The sequence below is a fragment of the Tursiops truncatus genome, chromosome 21 (assembly GCF_011762595.2).
Source record: "Tursiops truncatus isolate mTurTru1 chromosome 21, mTurTru1.mat.Y, whole genome shotgun sequence".
Lineage (NCBI taxonomy): Eukaryota > Metazoa > Chordata > Mammalia > Artiodactyla > Delphinidae > Tursiops > Tursiops truncatus.
This window is the reverse complement of record NC_047054.1, coordinates 29,546,057-29,565,183: the sequence shown is the minus strand read 5'-3', so window position 1 is coordinate 29,565,183 and position 19,127 is coordinate 29,546,057. Positions and strand designations below refer to the sequence as shown.

The 19,127-nt window shown below is 43.6% G+C and overlaps 2 protein-coding genes across 2 annotated transcripts in view; one reads left to right on the top strand and one right to left on the bottom strand.

Annotated features, from left to right (window-relative positions):
* The window catches only part of NSD3 (nuclear receptor binding SET domain protein 3), a 183,582-nt gene that overhangs the window by 50,766 nt on the left and 113,689 nt on the right, over positions 1–19,127 (top strand). The gene's annotated exons all lie outside the window — the stretch shown is intronic.
* LETM2 (leucine zipper and EF-hand containing transmembrane protein 2) lies at positions 1,345–18,715 on the bottom strand. The gene is given in 12 exon segments (XM_033848829.2): positions 1,345–1,472; positions 2,322–2,420; positions 2,738–2,830; positions 5,055–5,168; positions 7,647–7,766; positions 9,388–9,588; positions 10,003–10,140; positions 14,454–14,476; positions 14,479–14,596; positions 15,432–15,885; positions 17,360–17,437; positions 18,326–18,715. Coding segments are annotated over 11 exon segments (1,443 nt in total). The 5' UTR covers positions 17,407–17,437; positions 18,326–18,715; the 3' UTR covers positions 1,345–1,436.

Below are 19,127 nucleotides of genomic sequence, written 5' to 3'. Positions count from 1 at the left end.
CACTCTGCTCATGGGGAAAGCCAGGAAGAGTTGTAGAGCAGCCCAGCAGCACCCGTGAGGCATCCAGCTGAAACAGGGCGGAGCAAGTGCACTAGCTCATCGCTTTCTCACGTGTAACACCTGAAATGTGAACTAATTAAACAACCATCACTTGAAAAATGGGATAATTTATTGTGAATCACCTTGCGAAGCCAATGCTGAGATGCCCGGAAGGCCGCACGGTCGGGTTTCGTCGTAGTCGAGGCACTGGCGTTCCTCGGCAGGACATGGTGAGGCGGAGAAGAGGTTTAGGAAGCGTTTTAAAGTGCATTTCCTTGCTGCGAAATGCTGGTGACATTCCTCATTTAGATGATCCCAGGTGGGGAGATGTGAGTTTTCCTTGGTTCCATTGACTCCCATCTAACTGCTTTCAATTTCACAGGAATCCAGTTTCATCACCCACAGCTGAAATACCTCTCCCCTTCTAAGCACTCCCCAAGGGAAGAAGGCTGGTGGTCAGCTGCAGGGCAGCCTATTTATTATGTTAAGTTTTTTCAGTATGGACAACACTGAAGACACCCAACGTAAATATCTGAACATGATACTTGTTACTGGGTAGCGTAGGGATGATATCAGACTCTAACAACCCCTGTGACTAACAGATAGTCTTGTTTGTGAAAGACAAACAGACCAGAAAAACACACACCCAGCACAAACAAATGGTTAAGTCTTAAACCCTTAATTATGTTTCCTAGCAAATGGAGGCTAATGGAAGCCATATGTGCTGGAAGAGTGGCAGCCTCCCAGATCCCTGCAGCCTCTGCAGGCCCGAGAGGGGCTGTCTCAGAACAGCCAAGCCGCGGCCAAGTCTTTCTGATTGCCAGTCTGTTGAACTCCCCATTTGCTTCTCCAAGAAGCTTTTTCTTCTTTATATCCAGGAAGACTTAACTGGGGAGTTATATCCATTCTGTCTCAGAAGGTACTTCGTTTCCAGGGCACTGTTCCTACTGATGGGTCAGGCACTCTCACCATCACTGGCTTCGGAGGTACCCAAGTTCTTACCCGCGTTACCAAGCCAGAGGAGACAAGAGGTATCTAAGGCACCAAGCTGATTCCATTATGCAAAAAATTTCCTCCCTTAAAGGACACGAAGCTGTTGGAAAACAACATGGCGGGTGGGCCTTACACAAGGTCCAGTGGGATGACCTAATGCTACAGGGGAAATGGACTTTGCAATTATAGTTTTCCAAATGGTCTGAACTTGGTCTTGCTGCTGACATCATCTGAATGGTTACAAGGCCTCAAAAGACCGCCCCAAGGACTAAATGTCTGATCTTATATCTGAAACCAGACATAGGTAGTCTTGGCTGGGATGTCCTTTACGGATGCCATTGCTGAGGGCAGGAAGCCAGAGAGAGGGTGCTCCATCCTCCATGAGTCCTTATGCTCCATTCGAATTAGCCTTGCTGTTCTGGGTTGTCTTGTGATTCTGCCTGGAGTGTCGGGGTACAAAACATAAAGATTTTAGGGACTGGTCACAGTGAGAAAGAAGACATGCAAACAAGGCCTAAACATCTGGGAGTTCCTTGGTTCTCTCCTTGGTTCTCAGGAGTCAGCAAAGCCACTCCACAACTCAACTCCCCCGTGACCCCCTACTGTTCACTGCAGCAGGCTTTCTGCTCTCGCCCCCAAATGGGAAAAGTGGATAGATAAGTAATTTCTTATTTACATGCACTTCTCCTAAGACTTAAATTGCTTTCCTGCTAGTATTTCCTGACATCTGAAGCCTGTGCGAAATACACAACATATGGGAACTATTTCCATCTGGTGCAACAGAAAATAAGAATCTGCCTATATTGTAATTAGCTTCTAGACTTAACATGGTTAGGTCTGATCCACGATTGCGTTTGTTGATTTTTTTTTTTTCTTTTACTTTTGGGTCATGGGTTCTTTTTGTTTTTTGTTTTTTTGGCGGTACGCGGGCCTCTCACTGCCTTGGCCTCTCCCATCGTGGAGCACAGGCCCCGGATGCACAGGCCCAGCAGCCATGGCCCACGGGCCCAGCCGCTCCGCGGCATGCGGGATCCTCCCGGACCAGGCCATGAACCTGCGCACCCCGCATCGGCAGGCGGACCCTCAACCACTGCGCCACCGGGGAAGCCCTGGGTCATGGAGTTTTTAAAAAATATAGTGGTTATAAAGATGACTAAAGTTCAGCCTCCAGCTTCCTGTTTGGAAGACAGGGAGACAGGGTGCGGTGTTTTGCAACAGTTATAATTCTAGATTCTCACTGCCCTTAAAAGTAACTAGAGGGAAAGGGTTTTCTTTTTTTAGAAACTTACAGCTTCTTTAGCAGAAGTGATGGATCCTTTACATAATGAAATAGGATTTGATGGTGTAAGTGATGATGTAGCTGGCGGCAGCTGTATCAGTTCTTCATCCTTAAACATCAGAGCTGAGAGTTGGGTTACTGACTTACAGCAAAAGGTATATTGTGTCTACAGTCACCCTGCCATGGCTACCAGGAGCTTGAAACAGCTACTTCACATCTGGCACTGGACTCAACAGGCAAAATCTGGAACCTAAGTACATATAGCCAGATGTTGAACTTTCTTAGAAACAGATCAAGCAGTACCAAAAAAAAATCCATATTAAAGAACACCACTGTATTGAAATTCAGTTTCATTCAGGCGGTGAAAAATAGAGAAATTAACTTCTTGTTATTTTCACTTAAGCAAATGAAAAGTAATTGTCTAACCTTAGTTCCCTTCAGTTGAAGTGCTAAACCCGCCATGTTCTCTTTAGATTCAGAGGAAGTGGGTGATCCCACGGGAATATCCATCTTGGGAGCCTAGGGAGAGAAATGTTTTATATAAGCTAAGCCTTCTGTTCTTCCTGAAACTCAGAAGCACTTCTACGGTAGTCGGTACTTTCCAGCACAATTTGCTTTCCACTAAATCCCTGACTTCCTTTATGAGTAACATATTGAAGTACATGTCCCTGAAATAGCAACTTAGTATTATTTATCTTTTGAGTTTTGAGCACCCTAGTTGCACTCTAATTAGATTCTGATACTTAAAATCCTCTGTTACTAACAAGCTACTGATTTGCCAATTCTGATCCTGTTCTCACTCTCAAAAAAAAAACACAAAAGTTGCCATTTCTCATTTACCCATCAGTTTCTAATAGCATTGCTATAACTTAGTCAAAAGTGACATCTTTATATGGTGTCTAATAATAAGTGATAAACTTGTCTGACTTATTCAAATGGTAGGTGCTGCGTAATAGATGCCCTGCAACACCAGGAAAATGGAGGGAGGGAGTAGTATTTTAGAAGAGCTAGCTAATCTGCCTTCAACAATTACATTAATTAGATCTGAAAAGCAAATATATCACTGCTCTTTGGAAGTAAGTAATTTCTTCATGTACTTTGGAGGGAAAGGGTCTACGTATATCCAAAACTATAGTATATTCAGTTTGATGTCTCTCAGTTCTCTACTGAACCTAGTATGCTACTTGTTTTCATTTTGTATATATGGAGAAGTTTAAAAGCATGGATTTAAAAAAACAACAACAATAAAATGCCTAGGAGCTTGTCCTTACTTCTTAGGTCTTTATTAACCATTCCAGAAACAACATCTGGATCAAGAGTTTATGCCCCTCTAGAATAATTCTGAAACTCAAATTTAGCTCTAAGACATTTTGCTACTCCAAAATTTCTTTGCTACTGAAGGGCAGTCTAAAAATGACAAATAGCTGGTCTGTCTCAGAAAATGTAAGAACCCAGCAGCCTATTAGAACATGGTTTATGTTCCAGAATTGCTCCTAGTCTCCCTAGAATCCTTCTGGACAAAGCCCAAATCCAGATTAGTCTCTGGAAATATGGAAAGGGAAAGTAAGATGGTGTTTCCTGAAGTACATTATTTTTATTTTTATTTTTTATTTTTTGGCTGTCCTCCACAAGCTTTATTGAAGATTAAGATCCTTAAGCGTTAGTTTTATTCTTCAAGTATCACTTGAGCACATCCAAGCATACTGAAATATGATTAGGCCCTACTTCTTCCAAGACCTTCATCTCACTTCCCTTTCAGAAGTCACATTTATGAATCAGGTCCAAAACTACTGAAGTATATTTTTCATGCGAGACATTGTATCATTTTTGTTGGCTTGCCCAAGGAGTCAATAGCATAACTAAGATTTAAAATGATTGGTCCTCACTCCAAAGTACTTAGTTCAATCTGCTCAGTCACACGTGCAGCATCTTCTATCATTGATGCATGTTCTGAGTCAGACATGAAGCCACAAAGTAGGGAAGCGAGAGGCCCTTTCTGATGGACCCAGAGCAAGATGCTCTAGTGATTGGGCCAGTCCTGGGTTCTTCAGTAAAACACCAGGAGAAAAAAAGGCTGCTGAGTTCAAGGCAATAAAAAAATGATTAAGGAAAAGAGTTGAAGGAAGACAAAAAGAACTGTTTATATTCTAGATTGGCCATTCACTGCTTAAAAAGTAATAGAAATCTGGGGACTTCCCTGGTGGTCCAGTGGTTAAGACTCCCCCTTCCAGTGAAGGGGGCTGCAGGTTCAATCCCTGGTCGGGGAGCTAAGATCCCACACGCCTCGCAGCCAAAAAAACAAAACATAAAACAGAAACAATATTGTAACAAATACAATAAAGATTTTTAAAATGGTCCACATCAAAAAAAAAAAAAAACCTTAAAAAAATTAATAGGAATCTGGACAAATGAAATAGACATGAAAGAACAGGAACCATTCAGTCTCAAAGGAGAAAGAATGGTGGGGGAAAAAAACCCGCTAAAAAGACTAGATACTTAAGGAGAAAGAATAAACTGGACTCCTAATAAGACTCCTAAATCAAATAAGACTCCTAAAGATAGTAACAGCTACATAGCTAGAGGTGGTTTGAGTGATTTTCATTTTTTAAAGATTTTTAAAGCCACTTGGGCCAAATTCCAAGATATGCCAAAAGAAATGCCTACTCTGACTGTAACGGGAAATGGAGGTTTGCGGAGAGGCCCCAGTCCTGGGGTCCAGATTCCCCACCGACCCAGGACTTACCTCCCCACTGAGTGGTATCTCAGTTGGCTTTGGCTTCACATCTATCAGGTAGAAGGTTCAGGACAGAAGCAAAAGAGAAGGAGGGACATTCTCCTTCAGGTGGAGGTCCTGCCACTGGAGAATGGGGGGAGGATGAAACATGACAATCACAGGACGTGGGAGCTGGACCCACGGTCATCTACTCTTCCCTGGTTTTACAGCCCCCAGGCGCACGCTGAGTACTAAGGGCAGAACAAGGACAGGGACACGTCTCCTGGCTTCTGCACCAGTGCTTGGGCCCTGCAGCCTCTCGCTTTCAGAGTTTGAGAGGGAGGTTCAGTTAAACTCTCAAACCAGTTGTGGATCAAAGTAGCTAAGTATCTTCTCTTCAGTATGAAGTCGATAATGTGAAAGAATACATCAGCCTCATTCATAACCAAAGAAATTAACATTAGAATGAGATGTAAGTTTTCAAGCACCAAATGGCCAAACTTTAAATGTATGTATGTATATGTATGTGTATATAGATAGATATAATACACGCACAAGAGACAAAATTCAAAAGGTGAATAAAATCTAATCAACAAAAATAAGCCTGCCTTCTACCCTATTCTCTAGCTACCCTATTTCCCTCCCTGGAAGCAACCACTGATACCAGTTCCTGATACAATATTCCAGAGATATTCTGTGCATATAAAATAGATATTTTTATGTTTATCTTTACACCAAGTGTGACAGTATACACACTGTTTTGTCCTTTGCTTTCTGAAATATCTTGGAAATTGATTCATACCAGATGATGTAGAGCTGCCTTCTTTTTAAACGTCTGTAAAGGAATCCATTGTACAGAAATGCCATAATTTGATTATTCTACGGTTTTCCATCTTTTGCTGTCATAAATGGTGCTGCAGTAGATAACCTTGTAGATATATCATTTTGCACATGTGCAAGAATATAGGATAAATTCCTAGAAGTGAAATTTCTAGGGCAAAGTAAGTGCATTTTTAAAATTTGCAAGCTATTGCCAAACCTCCATGGAGGATTTTACCAGCAATGCATGAGTGCCTCTCTCCTCACATCCTCTCCAACTCGGTGGATTTTTGGAATTACATTACAGAGTGCTGAATATTGTATGGCTGGATTAGTATTCTCACCCCCTTGAAGTGTATTGTAAAATGATACATCCTTTCAAGAAAGCAATTTGACAGTATGAAGTCACTTAATACTCTATGTTCAGGAAATAAATGATGTTTAAATACCCCTTGATAACATGCTCACCTTCCAACCAGAGCAGGTCCGACATGGAAGACGAAATAGCTACCTGACGGGGTTCAAAGTCACGACAGTGGTTCCTATTCCCAGATAATTTGTGTACACTCCATAGTACTTTATACAGTTACAGGAATGAGGATTGTAATAGGAGTTATTCCTTTGTTGTAAAGCGTTGACACTCAGTTAAAATCTCTTATTTGAGGGAGACTATGTTATCTGAGGGGAAATCTGTTACAAAGCTAACACTTGACCCTGGTTTGGGGCACAAACTGGGAAAGCAACCCTGGCTGAGCCCCCGGCAAGGTGGCTCCAGATGGATTCACACGGATGACAGGCCTTCTATCAGAGCTTTTGCCCAGGCCCTTATAATACCCAGAGGAAGTACAATTCGAAGATGGTCCCAAGATTTCCAGTCCCTCGTGTACCCACACCTTCTCCCAGTTATTCAATTAAACGCTAATCTAGGTGCTGCCATGAAGGGATTTTACAGATATAATTCAAGTCCCAAGTCAGTTGACCTTAAAATAGGAAGATTATCCTGGTAGGTCTTACCTAATCACGTGAGACCTTAAATCTGCTGTTAGACGTCATGTGAGAAGTTCATGCAGGTGGAGGGGCCTCCAGGGCTGAGAGTAGCCTGGGGATGGGAGCCAGTGAGGAAACAGGGACCTCACTCCACAGCTGCAAGGAACTAAATTCAGCCAACAAACTGAATGAGCTTGGAAGTGGAGTCTCCCACACAGCCTCCAGAAAGGAAAACAGCCTGCACTTCTGACCTGCAAAACCATGAGCCTACAATGGGTGATGCTTTGAGCCCCTACATTTGTGGTGGTGTGTTAGCAGCAATAGAGAACTCTTTAATAGAGTACCTACCGTGTCTCTGTCAAAAATAAATCCAGGGCTTCCCTGGTGGTGCAGTGGTTAAGAATCCGCCTGCCAGTGCAGGGGACACGGGTTCGAGCCCTGGTCCGGGAAGATCCCACATGCCACGGAGCAACTAAGCCCGTGCATCACAACTGCTGAGCCTCCGCTCTAGAGCCCGCGAGCCGCAACTACTGAGCCCACGTGCCACAAGTACTGAAGCCCTCACGCCTAGAGCCCATGCTCCGCAACAAGAGAAGCCACCACAATGAGAAGCCCGCACACTACAACGAAGACCCAACACAGTCAAAAATAAATTAATTAATTAAAAAATAAATAAATCCAGCTTCTTCAGCTGCCAACGGCTCAACTAAACAAGGCAAATTAGGTAAGATGGCAAAGCACAAATCACAAAACGAGGTCTGCAGATGGCAGGGGAGAGAGTTCCGGGGAAGAGGGTCCAGTAAAGCTGCTACTTGCCTCTGTGAGCTGCTGCTTCAGCTGCTCCTCAGTGAGACCCAGTGAGCGCATCCCCCGGGCCCTGCAGGCCGCTTGCAGCTCTGACAGGCTCAGAGCACTCACCCCTTCCTTGGCAATTACCTGAAACAAACGTAAGGAACGGTATTGGATCCTTTGGTTCCAATTTTACCTAATTCCAACAAATCGGGGGAAATGCAGAATCTGTCACTTTCCCACTTTGTCCCCCGCGCTGACTGCTGCAAAGGCCAGGCAATTAATAAAGCAAGGTGACCTCGGGAGGTGCAGTGGTTGACATGAAGGGAATCCCGCAAACAGGTATTAATAACATCAGAGAAGTTGACAGAACTCCTCAACTGCCTGTCCCCAAGGTAATTCTTTCCCCTCTTGCGTTGCCTTTCGCCTGGTTGTGACAGCTCTACTCCACTTCCCTTTCGCGGCAGCTTTAAGACTCATAGAAAAATATTCCACTACAAAAGCTTTCAATGGACCATTTGTTGCACGTATGGGTGGTGGTCCTCCCCGACCCCAGGAACGGCCCCAGCTCCCTGGTCTGCAAAACTCCTTCAGAAAACAACTTAACACAGTTTCTGCTTGGTATGACCCCAAACTGTGGTACTTCTGGGACCGGTGTTGTTTATTCCAAAGTTCTAAAAGCAACCCCTAAACATCCAAATGGGGCCGATGGGATCCTGCCTTCTCAGTTCTGGGAGCTCTGCTCCCTCAGGCAGAATGCTTTTAAAGCAACTGATTCAGATTCAAGAAACATTCTTCCCACTTTTTTTTTTTTTTTTTTTTTTTTTTGCGGTACGCGGGCCTCTCACTGTTGTGGCCTCTCCCGTTGCAGAGCACAGGCTCCGGACGCGCAGGCTCAGCGGCCATGGCCCACGGGCCCAGCCGCTCCGCGGCACGTGGGATCTTCCCGGACCGGGGCATGAACCCGTATCCCCTGCATCGGCAGGCGGACTCTCTACCACTGCGCCACCAGGGAAGCCTGTCTTCCCACTTTTTAAGGACTCTAAATTAGTAGCTATAGTCCAAATGGTGCCCTTTTCTTCCAGAAGATGTCGAGGTCCTGCCTTCCCTCCCTGCATTATCCTTTGCCACCCCTTCGTACCAGGCGGGCTCACCCAGCTGTGTGGGGAGAAGCAGAGGGGAGGTACAGGGGGTCGCGCACTGTCCTTGGCGGTGGAATCTGCTGTTCTCAGGGATCTACTGGGTTGCTGTTCCTTCCCAGCAGACCCTAACTGCTTTAGATTAGTCCCAGCTAAGACATCCAAACTACTAACTGCTTACAAGGGCCTTCTGAAGAATACGACAGGCAACTCCTCAAGTGAGTAATCAAGGTTCAGGTTGTCAGTGGTTGTTTAAACCAGTGGTCCCCAACCTCTTTGGCACCGGGGACCGGTTTCGTGGAAGACGACTTGTCCACCGAGACGGGGGTGGCCGGGTGACGAGGGGGATGGTTCAGATGATAATGAGAGCGATGGGGGGAGGTGGCAGACGCAGCTTTGCTCTCTCACCCGCCGCTCACCTCCTGCTGTGCGGCCCCGGTTCCTAACAAGCCACAGGCCGGTTCTGGTCCGTGGCCCGGGGGTTGGAGACCCCCTGGTTTAAACCATTCATTCTTCCAGAACCAGCCCCTGAGCAGACCTAACAGAAGACACTGCACTTTGTCACAAAGCCACCCTAAGACAGTCCCCAAGGCCTGGCTAATCCCCTACAACTGTAGTTCAGCTCTTACTTCATCATCTGCTTTCATAGATTTCAGCTTCATCAGGAGCTGGAAGCAGAGCAGATTGTTGGTTCCAAAGAACTGCAGTTCCAGAAGTTTGCAAAGGGCCACCAGCTGAGATCGATCGAGGTGCTCCAAGGTCAGCTCATCCTCAAAGAGTTTGGAAAAGCGAACTATCTCCTTTGTGCTGGGCTTGTGGCCTGTCTGGACCTAGGTAGTGGGACGAAGGGGCTGATTAAAACGTGCTTCCTACTTAACTGAATCTTCCCTGTAGACTATTTGAAAGACGCCAAAGAATTTATGGATTGTGTCTTCTGTCTGGAAGTGGAAGCGTGCCCTGTGTTACAAAGAGGAGTTAAAAAAAAAAATCTGTCGGAAGTCAGCCTAAATCAACTGAAAAATTAGGAGCAGTTCAGAAGTTTGAGTCTCATTCTACTGTTCTTTCCAAGAAGTTATCAACATCTTCAACACATTGATGGCTTTAAGATAGGTTTTCCTGCAAACTCCCATAAATGTTTGCAATATTATATCTCTGTAACTTAGATATTTGCAAATTCAGAGATTATAAACAAGTTGGAAGCTCCATGATGATACGTTGTCCGGTTTTATATAAAAGACTGACGCCTGTTTGATGTAGGATGCGAACTGGGTGGAGGTATCCCCCAGCTGCGCCCTGTTCCTCCTTGCCATTTCTGCAATCGTTTCTTGAAGGAATTTTGCTAGTTCCAACTTCGCAGCCATTTTCTTTTTCTGTTTTTCTTCCTTCATAATAGAAGAGGAAAAAGTTAATCAAAGTTAATTCTTTGTGATTACAACTTGGTAGATAAAGATGAGAGAAAAATAACTGTGGCTTTGTTGTCGGTCATCCCTATTTCACGTATGAATATTATTTTCAGACCTAACTGAAGGCGCTTTGTGATAACCAGAGCAAATTAAAAAGTAGCCTTGATTTGCAGCTTGTCTCCTTAATCTTACCTTTCATTTTTCATTGATACAATGATCATAAGTATTTGATAGATCCAAAATGTCCCCTCAATGGAAGCCTTTGTCACTATTTAGAACAGATACATACTGTCTCTTAACCTGGTGCAAGCCATCTAGGCTGTTGGTCAAGTCAACCCCTAGTGTGAGTGGCCCCTGTTTTTGCTTGGGCCACAAACTAAAGAAAACTAGGAAATTAACTCTAAGCTAAAGTAGCTTACAGGTTAAGAAGAAAACAGAAAGAATCAATTATAAGACAATGAGTTAAGTGCTATAACAGATATGAACAAAGCACTATATAAAAGAGAATTAAATGTATATTCTTAAGACACTATGTTGACCAGTATTTCTAAATCCTCATTCATTATCACAGATGCAGTGTGGTAGTATTTTCAAAATAACCATGGGGCTTCCCTGGTGGCGCAGTGGTTGAGAGTCCACCTGCCGATGCAGGGGACACGGGTTCGTGCCCCGGTCCGGGAAGATCCCACATGCTGCGGAGCAGCTGGGCCTGTGAGCCACAGCCGCTGAGCCTGCGCGTCTGGAGCCTGTGCTCCGGACGGGAGAGGCCACAACAGTGAGAGGCCCGCGTACCAAAAAAAATAAAATAAAATAAAAAATAACCATGATCAGGGTGAGTAGAGAGGAACAGGAATACGTGTGTGTGTGTGTGTATAGTATATATATATACACACACACATATATATATATATTATATATATACATTTCCCCCTTAAGTTGCCCAAGAGATTCTAATGACCAGCCAATCACAGCGATCATTGATTTTTTTAGAAAGATCTTAAAAGAATCAGCCCCCAAAATTACACAGTGGCAACACCATCATTAAAACCCATTTAACCATCCATTTCATTCATCTGTATCCATCCATCCATTTATTTATTGGGCATCCACTGTGTGCTAGCTGCTGGGATAAAATGAGCAAAAACAAATAAGAATCCCTTCCCTCATGGAACTTCTAGTCTAATGGGAGAGACAACCATTATTGACTAATGATAATCCAGTAATTCCACAAATTAATGTGAAAGCATACCAGATAAGTACCATGAAAGAGAAGCGCATGCTCCTGTGACCTGGTGTGAGTAGAAAGCTAGCACACGCACGCTTACTCTCGTGCTCCCCTTCTGTTCATGGAACAAAGCAAAGAAGACAGTATTGTCTAAAACTGTGGCCATGATGTGTATATATGTATGTCTGGGGAATGAGTAGTGCTGAGGAAAGAGGAATATTTAGATAAATCACTTCCTCATTCCCCCCATCTTCCTGCATTCACTAATGCCTTCCTTGGAATCCTATGGTATTAATTCTAGATCCTGTTTACTTTAAATGTAAGTAAACTAAACCACTGCCAGGCAGTTAAATATTGCAATTTGATTCTACCCCTTAAATCTGTCTCAAATTTATCTTCTTTTTTTTTTTTGTTTTTTTTGTTTTGCGGTACGTGGGCCTCTCACTGCTGTGGCCTCTCCCGTTGCGGAGCACAGGCTCCGGACGCGCAGGCCCAGCGGCCATGGCTCACGGGCCCAGCCGCTCCGCGGCATGTGGGATCTTCCCGGACCGGGGCACGAACCCGTGTCCCCTGCATCGGCAGGCGGACTCTCAACCACTGCGCCACCAGGGAAGACCTATCTTCTTCTTTTTTTAAGAAATTTTATTTTATTTACTGTTATTATTATATTTTATTTATTTACTTTGGCTGTGCCCGGTCTTCGTTGCGGCACTCGGGATCTTCATTGCAGCATGCATGTGGGACCTAGTTCCTTGACCAGGGATAGAACTCAGGCCCCCTGCATTGGGAGCGCGGAGTCTTACCCACTAGACCACCAAGGAAGTCCCTCAAATCTATCTTCAAGTTTTCACTCCTGATGCAACTTTCATAATTCCGGCTTTTTCATCTCTCTCTTGTGCTGCTGCAAAAACATTCCGGCTGGTTTTCCTCACTTGGCTCTGCCCTCTTTAATCCTTCCTGCCAGCAACTTGTTTTTCTAAAATACAACTCTAATCATGGTTGATTAGATTATTTAGATTGATCTAAAATAGAGATTACTATTTTTCTCACCCCCTGCTTACATACACCTTCCATTACTCACCACTGTCAAATTCTGAATTCCTTAGGGTGGTAGATGCTTTCCAACCTGACCCCAACACATCACGTTTGTCTCATTTTCTCCCACCCATCCCCTTGTACTCCCTGCTCCAACCACAAAGAATCAGTCAGTGGTCTCTGATTGGCATACTCTTTTACACTGTTAAGCCATCTTAAGTGCTATTCCTTCTATCCAGAGGGCCTTTCAAACAGTGTGGTAAAATTCTACTACTCTTAAAGTCTCAGGTCCATGGTCACCTCTTCCGTGAAACATTTCCTGGTCTGCTTTCAAACTTGCCCTCTCTGTCCTCTGCTAGTGTTGTGTCCACGCCTTCATCCATCTGTCTGGGAGAGTGGCACAGATGGAGAGGATGCAGGGGCTGCCTCGGTGGTCCAGCACTTCATCTTCACAGTGACCATCAAAGAAGGACACCCTCTTCCCAGGGACTACTCACAAGCACTAAATGGTCTGTTTGGCTGAATAAATCATGCGTACTGTTCAACTAGTCACTGCAGTAACAGGTGATTTTTGTTTTCTTTATTTTTTCATGGTAAAAAGTTAAAATTGAGTGGAGAAGGGGTAGTTTTTTTTCAGCAAATGATGCTAGAAAAACTGGATATCCACAGGCCAAAAAAAAAAAAAAAGAGCTTGACACTCATGTTACACCTGTCACCAAAATTAACTCAAAATGTAAAACTCAAAACTATAAAACTCCTAGAAGAAAACACAGGAGAAAATATAGGTGACCTTGGGTTTGGCAGTGAGTTTTTAGATACAACACCAAAAGCATGATCCAAGAAAGAAAAAAATTGATGAGTTGTACTTCATTAAAATTAAAAAGATTTGCTCTGAAAAAGACACAGTTAAGACTGGGAGAAAATATGTGCAAAACACATATCTGATGAAGAACTTGTACCCAAAGTATACTAAGAACCCTTAAAACTCAACAAAAAGAAAACACCCCGATTGAAAAGTGGGCAAAAGATTTGAACAGGCACCTCCCCAAAGAAGATACACAGATGGCAAATAAGCATGTGAAAAGATGCTCAATGTCATGTGTTATTAGAGAATTGCAAATTAACATAACAATGAGATACCACTACACACCAATTAGAATAGCTAATAGTAGTCAAAGCACCGACAGCACTAAATGCTTATGAAGCCACAGGAACTTTCATTGCTTGCTGGTGGGAATGCAAAACGGTACAGCTACTTTAGAAGACAGTTTGTCTATTTCTCTTGAAACTAAACATAGCCTTACCATACAATCCAACAATTTGCTCTCCTAGGTATTTACCCAGATGAACTGAGAGCCTGTGTCCACACAAAAACCTGCACATGAGTATTTACAACAGCTTTATTGATAATTGCCAAAAACTGGAAGCAACTAAGATGTCTTTCAAATAGATGAATGGATAAATGGTGGTACATCCGTACAATGGAATGTTATGCATTGATAGAAAGAAATGAGCCAGGAAAAGACATGGAGGAACCTTAAATGCATCTTCTAAGTGAAAGAAGGCGGTCTGAGAAAGTTACACACTGTATGATTCCAACTACATGACATTTTGGAAAAAGCAGAACTATAGAGTAGAAAGATCAGTGATTGCCCCGGGTTAGGGGAAGAGGGAAGAGGGACTAAAAGGTGGAGCACAGGGGATTTTTAGGGCAGGGAAACTATTCTGTGTGATACTGTGATAGCGGATACATGACATTATTTTTTTTTCAAAACCCATCGAACTATACAACACAAAGAGTGGACCCTAATGTAAAGTATGAGATTTAATTAATACTGATGTATAGATACTGGTCCTTCGATTGTACCAAGTGTACCACACGAATGCAAGATGCTAATAATGGGGGAAATAACAGGGGGAGGGAGATATGTGGGGACCCTCTGTACTTTCTGCTCAATTTTTCTGTAAACCTAAAAACTGCTCTAAAAAACAAACTCTATTAATTTTTTAAAAAGTTTAAAATCCTACATACCTTTTTGGATTCACTTTCAAAGATGATGGCAACATCTCTGGGAAGAGTTTCAGAAACTCTGGCAATAAGGATTCCATGAAGGGAACAATGATGAACACCATAAATGGAACCAGGCGGAATAAATCAGCACACGTTCTCAACAGCTAAAGAATCAAATGCATATGCAAATAGTCATTATTTTAGGACACGCCAAAAACAAAAACAAAAGCCTGCCTTGGTTCTTAAAGTGTTAAAAAAAAACCAAGACAGATTTTCTGCAGCTGTTTATAAAATGGAAAGGCCGGATTTTCCTCTGTACCATAGCTCTGAAGTAATATTTATGGGATATCTTCAATGAAATCTATGACAATCAAAACATGTTATTGGTGTCTCTGAGCTTTTATCTAAGTTAGGGGTCTGTACTTTAATAACATGGTATCTGTTAAAATTGCTTTTTCAAATGCGTATACTTAATATATTAACAGCAGTTTCTACTCCAGATGCACAGATCAAACTTGAAGCCTCTCAACCCCTTGGAGAAATTAGAAAACACAATTATAACCATTCCATGGACAAATATACACAAATTTTAGGAACGCTGCCTAAAGTTGTACAGCAAGTCAGTTGCAGACAAGTGAGAAATTCTGATTCTCACCATGAGTTACTATTCCTACTCTGGGATTTTTAAGATGAACTTGAAGTGGAACTTAAAAGTTGGTTCCAGGGCTTCCCTGGTGGCACAGTGGTTGGGGGTCCGCCTGCCAATGCAGGGGATGCGGGTTCGTGCCCCGGTCCGGGAAGATCCCACATGACGCAGAGCGACTGGGCCCGTGAGCCATGGCCGCTGACCCAGCGCATCCAGAGCCTGTGCTCCGCAACGGGAGAGGCCACGGCAGTGAGAGGCCCGCGTACCGCAAAAAAAAAAAAAAAAAAAAAGTTGGTTCCAAATAGTTCATTTTAACTTTCCATTTTCTTTCGCAAATATGACTCTTGCCCTACCCTTCGTCCCTCTCGTCTGGTCAGCACCTGTCCGTGCAACAGCCTCCAAATCATTCTGGCAGCCACTTTGGTGTCAATCCAAAGCAAATAGAATCCATTGTGATAATATTTAAGTTCATCCATAATTATCTGCCTATAAGATCGCTTTTCTTCCTTAATCTTCACTCCAGTTTCTTCTGTTGGCTGAGGGCTTGGCACCTGTGGCTTCTTTGCGGTTTGCTCCAGCTGAGGTTTACCCGGGACCTCCTGCAGCCAGTAAGCAGATGTGTGCAGCTTTTGTATTACTCTAGTCCTTAAGTGAAGTACTTTATGGCCTGTCTGAGTAGGATAGGAGTACTTCTTGCTGCCGTAGTTCTTCATATATGTTTTATTTAAATGGGAATCTGGTAAGTGAAGAAATGCAAATGATGGGGAGTGAGAAGAGCTGGTGGGATGGACACAATGGCTAGGGAATCTGGAATAAAAAAACAACATCCTCTGAGTTGAGCACAAGACAAAAAATTAAAGACAAGACAAAAAATTACAAGACAAAAAGTTACAAGACATTGTAACTATTACAAGACAAAAAGTTAAAGAAATAGATATTTTATCTGGTAAAAATAGAACAATCGTTTTTAAGCCTGCATTTTAAAAGTAGATTATGTTCATGAATGAATGAAATATAACTGTTGAGCCCAGCTGAAGGATAGTATGCTTCATGGGTGAATGATATACTCTAAGAGAAATATTAATAAGTTAATTCCTAAGAATAATTGCCATATTACAAGTTAGAAACTCTGTGACTATTGATTTAAAAAGCAAACATTCTTTTACCCTGGGTTATGTTTGAAACTTTTGTCTCTATTATCATAAAACAGGTGGAACACTTGTGTCTTTAGCTAGTCTACTGATGATTATATATTGTTTGAATGAGACATTTCATGGTCCCTGTGGGGATAAACCAATCACACAATACTGCTTTGTCTATGCAGTGCCCAGGGACTCCTTCAAATGAGAGGGACTTACTACTGAAATGCCCTTCACCTAAGATTCCGAAAGAATGTTAGGAATAAGAGTTAGAATGGGGCTCCACATACAGATGAACCGGTTTGCGGAGCAGAAATAGAGACACAGATGTAGAGAACAAACGTATGGACACCAAGGGGGGAAAGTGGCGGGGGGTGGGTGGTGGTGGGATGAATTGGGAGATTGGGATTGACATATGTACACTAATATGTATAAAATAGATAACTAATAAGAACCTGCTGCATAAATAAATAAATAAAATTCAAAAAAAAAAAAAAAAAAAGGAATTGGGCTCCCCAGCCAGGGATCTCTACAATCTAGTTTTGTGACAACTCACAATCTTCAGCTAAACTGACACATCAGATTGTTTGAAAGTAAAAATAAGACCCATCTAGGCAAAGACAACTTCTGGCAAAGAGACTTCTTTGGGCAAAGAGATGGCTTTTTCCATTCTTTCAGACTATTTTTGAAGCGTGCCAAGTATAGCACTTTTTGAATGGCCAAAAGGGAAAATATACAACATATCTGGCATGCAGTAAGTTCTCAGTGAATATTCTTTGGAACAAATAAGTGATAACAGACCTTACTGGGGCAGGTATATACCCTAGAATTGGCTTGTTTACCAGCCGTTTTACTCCTTTTTACATCTAAGGGCCTCATTACAGAGGTGTCACTCTAGAGCCATTACATCTTGTATCTTACCTGTTCCCACACTTCTACAAAATTACTCAGCCTGAGTTCTAAAGCATATAGAAAATCTGGGGTAAGTTTAAATACATTAAAATGTCAGCTTCCTAAAACCCAACACAATTAAAACCAACAAAGCTTTAATTTTGTACTAAACCTATCCTTTTACATGTATCTTTTCCAACTAGAAAAATAAAGTTTATATAAATATTGGGGGGTGGAATTCCAAGGCTTACCTTGCTCGGGCAATAGCTAAGACTGTTTTATAACTGTAGAAGGCCATATTTGTGTTTGTCTCAAGTCAACATAGGGACCTAGACAGAAGGAGTAAGTAAACAATTCAGTACTTTAAAGACACATCAGGGTTTCCCTGGTGGTGCAGTGGTTAAGAATCTGTCTGCCAGTGCAGGGGACACGGGTTCGAGCCCTGGTCCGGGAAGATCCCACATGCCGCGGAATAGCTAAGACCGTGCACCACAACTACTGAGCCCGCGTGCCACGACTACTGAAGCCCGCGCACCTAGAGCCCATGCTCCGCAACAAGAGAAACCACTGCAATGAGAAGCCCGCACACTGCAACAAAGAGTAGCCCCGGCTCGCAGCAACCATAGAAAGCCACCAGGCAGCAAGGAAGACCCAATGCAGCCAAAGGAAAAAGAAAAAAATCAATTAGACGGATATCAGGATTGAAGTGTTTTTAACTATTGCAAGGGAAGAAAATTTGCATATTCTATTCAAGGTGTAAAATTTCCTTCAAGAGCATTTCCAACAATCACGAATAATATTTTCTTAGCCCTGGATTTGAGAATGGTTATTTGAGATCCCAACAAATAGAAATGGTAAATCGTCTCGAATACGATGATGTTCATGATGGTGATATGGTCTTCAAAGACATTTTGATTTCTGGTCAACAGTACTGAGTAATTTACTTGAACGGTTGCCAAGTAGTTAAGAAATCAAGACAAGCTTATTTGTAGCCTAAAATTACAGGTAGACAGTAAATATCCTGGATTTGTTTTCAATTAGCTTTTTTCCATACTTGGACAAGCTGCTGCCAACATTTAAAGATTGAAAGTACTCATTCAGCAATGAAAATATGCATGGCACCTACTAATAATTCAAGTGGAGGTAATTCAAGTGGGTTTCCTATGCTCGTGACCCTCCAAAGAGCCCAAACTGAGCTTTAAACCTTTAAGCTTTACCAAAATTTTTCTGCATCCTACGGCGCTCTTCAGCCAACGGCAGCAAAAGCCTTATTATCTCGCAGTGTCAACTCTGCTTTCCTGAAGCTGGGAAAGGAGTAGCAATCCCTCCGGTACGGAAACCTCAACCACAGACCTGACATTTTGAGCAAGAATTCAAATAATACTTCGGAACATCTGCACCCAGACCAAGGGCGTGTGGCCCCCTGCTGGAGGAAGGCCAGACCCGATCGGGCAGTTAATCTGCTCTCGGGCCACGGGCTCTCGTCGCCTGGACTGTGGGCAACCACTTCCCAGGAGTGCCCGGCCGTGACCGGGGCGGGGCGGGGCCGGGCGGCGAGCGGGGCAGAGCCAGGCGGCGAGCCCCGCCTGCGCTTATGCGCCGCCACGCCCGCTCGCCCGGGCCCCAGGCTCCCCCCGTTATCCTTGCCTTAGATTCTCGACGTCACGGTGGCAAAACGCGCTCTCGGCCTCCCCAGCCGGTGACTTTTGTGCGCGTTGTGTGTTGCTGGGCTGTGTTTGCTGTGCTGGGGTCCCGGGGCGGGGGGCGGGGTCTTGGGTTTTTTTTGGAGCGGGCGTGTTGCAGGCACGGGGACCAAGAGCCTTGGCGATCCAAGTGTATGGAAGGAAGGCGAGAAGAATCGGGACACAGGGTACGGAAAAGAAATGAGGAGGCCAAGCATGGAAAGAGGGGGGATGGAGGCTGAGCCCCAAAGTTGGGGTGCGGGCGGGGGGCTGAGGTCAGGGGCTGAGGAGAGCGCGGGGTGGGGCCTCGAAGCTGTCTGGAAATCTGGGCGCTGAT